Source organism: Coffea arabica, chromosome 1e (genome assembly GCF_036785885.1).
Source record: "Coffea arabica cultivar ET-39 chromosome 1e, Coffea Arabica ET-39 HiFi, whole genome shotgun sequence".
NCBI classification, from domain to species: Eukaryota; Viridiplantae; Streptophyta; class Magnoliopsida; order Gentianales; family Rubiaceae; genus Coffea; species Coffea arabica.
The window spans coordinates 6,670,515-6,672,790 of record NC_092311.1 but is presented as its reverse complement, the minus strand read 5'-3'; the positions used below and the strand labels follow the sequence as shown (position 1 = coordinate 6,672,790).

At 40.3% G+C, this 2,276-nt stretch overlaps 1 protein-coding gene across 1 annotated transcript; it reads right to left on the bottom strand.

Moving 5' to 3' along the window:
* Window positions 1-423: 423 nt before the first annotated feature.
* On the bottom strand, window positions 424-1,557 carry LOC113690946 (uncharacterized). Its single transcript, XM_027209086.1, has one exon. It carries the CDS (start codon window positions 1,555-1,557, stop codon window positions 424-426), a length of 1,134 nt encoding a protein of 377 aa, XP_027064887.1.
* Between the last annotated feature and the right edge of the window lie 719 nt (window positions 1,558-2,276).

The following is a 2,276-nucleotide window of genomic DNA, read 5'->3' as shown; positions in this document are numbered from 1 at the left end:
TTTTCTTGGGTCGTCAAACGCAGCGTGGGCACACCAAAATTGGAAAACGTCCACTGACCTTAGGGGCACTTTTTGCAAGTTAACACGTGCCTTCCTCGCGTGGGCACGCCAAAATTCCATTTCCCGCCAACGTCGCGAGATGTTGAGATTTTACCAACATGGCGTGGGCACGCCAAGATTGAAAAACGTCCACTGACCTTGAGGCTGGGGTTTAGACGATTCACGCGTGCCCTCCTCACGTGGGCACGCCAAGATTCCCTGTCCTGGTCATAGCGGAGGAAAATATCATGATTAATCAGTACCCAAGTGAGAAACGGCCTATTTAAAGAATTGAATAACAAAAAAAAAAAAAACCAATATTTGGGTTGCCTCCCAAAAAGCGCCTTTGTTTAACGTTTTTGGCTAGACGTTAAACACCACTCTTCAATCTGGATGTAATTCAATGTTCCTTGTAATCGGTAGTCTTCTTTCGGGATCCAAATAGCCATTGAGTGCAACGTTTTTCCTTAATTTTCTACTCATTTTCACCCCATGAATTACTTTCATCCTATGATACTTGTTCGCAGCAACTTTGAATTTACCCCTACAAACAAACTCAGAAAATTTTTGCAGAGAGGGATTAATAGCATGAATAACAAACACAGAGTGAGAGTTAACAGGATGTTTCACTGTATCAAAAATATTAAAGTAGACTATTTCTCCATCAAATTCCATTGTGAGAGTACCCTTACTAACATCAATCTTAGTTTGGGCAATACTCAAGAATGGCCTTCCTAATATAATGAGTGATGGATTTGGGGCACTTTCATCATTCATATAAAACACATAAAAATCAGCAGGAAAAATTAATCCATCTACTTGCACTAAAACATCCTCAACTACCCCATCCGGATAAGCAAATGTATGATCAACCAATTGAATTATTATCCCTGTTTCTTTCAAAGGTTCTAAATTTAGAGAATCATAAATTGATTTAGACATCACATTAATAGAATCCCCTAAATCTAGCATGGCATTTTTTATATTAAAATGTTCAATCTTACATGGGATAGTAAACATATCTGGATTCCCACATTTAGGTGGTAGTTTCCTTTGCAAAATCGTTGAAACGTTCTCACCTACCATAATATACTCGTCCCCCCTCAACTTTTTCTTGTTGACGCACAAGTTTTTCAAGCATTTAGGGTATTTTGGCACATGTTTGATCGTGTCCAACAAAGGGATATTGATTGTCACCTTTCGAAACATCTCTAGAATCTCTTTTTCCTTATCTTGTTTCTGTGGTTTCTCTAACCTGCTTGAAAAAGGCGGTGAGTTAGTTCCAACTTTAATTATAGAGTCAGAAATTACCTTTGGATTTGCATTTCTGATTCCTTCCTCCTCAAGCTCTTCTTCAATTCGATCTTCATTTTTATCCTTCGGAATCACAAGTTCGGATCCTTGAATTTTCTTTCCGCTCCTTAAGGTCATTGTACTTACATTCTTTAGGTTCAGTTCAGGTTGAGACGGCAATTTTCTATAAACTTGGGATTTCAGACGGTTGATTGCTACTGCCATTTGACTCATCTGACTTTGCATTACTTGTGTCTGACCCATTTGATTTCTTATGTTTTGCAGTCCGGAATCCGTCTTTTGTTGATGTTGCGCTGTAGTAACCATCAGTTATTTCATCATCTCCTCCAAAGATGGACTAGAGCTCGGTGAAGGAGGTGGTGGTCGAGGTTGGTACTGCTGCTGGTACCCTTGTTGTCTATTTGGCATAAAGTTAGACTACTCATTCCCTCCATAGCTGAGGTTAGGATGATCTCTCCAACCAGGATTGTAGGTACTTGAATATGGGTCATATTGCTTTCTTGGCGCGGGCGTGTGACCAGCCATGTATACTTGTTCTGCATTTTCTTCCTGAACCGTGGACACATCTCCGCAGAATGACCCACGGCAGTGCATATCCCACATACTTTGGCTTGTAAGGCACTTCCTACAGCTAGTTGTCGCGCGAAGGATGTCAATTCAGAAAGTTGCTGTTGGATAGAGGGTGTTTCTACCTCATTCATCTTACGCGTCGGGACATTCATAGAGGGTGTTTCTACCTCATTCATCTTTTCTAGTTCGGCGTGTAGTCTTCTCTACTTCAGGGTCAAAAATCAATTCGCCTGTACGAGAAGAACAAGACATAAACTAGAAAAAATACCAGGAAATTAAAATGAAATAAATCTTAAAAAGAAACAAATAATTAACGCCAGCCCTCGGCAACGGCGCCAAAAATTGACAGGTGT

Bases quoted from the DNA above. Each gene is read 5' to 3' on its own strand.
- LOC113690946 (XM_027209086.1), bottom strand. From the start codon at position 1,557: ATGGCAGTAGCAATCAACCGTCTGAAATCCCAAGTTTATAGAAAATTG.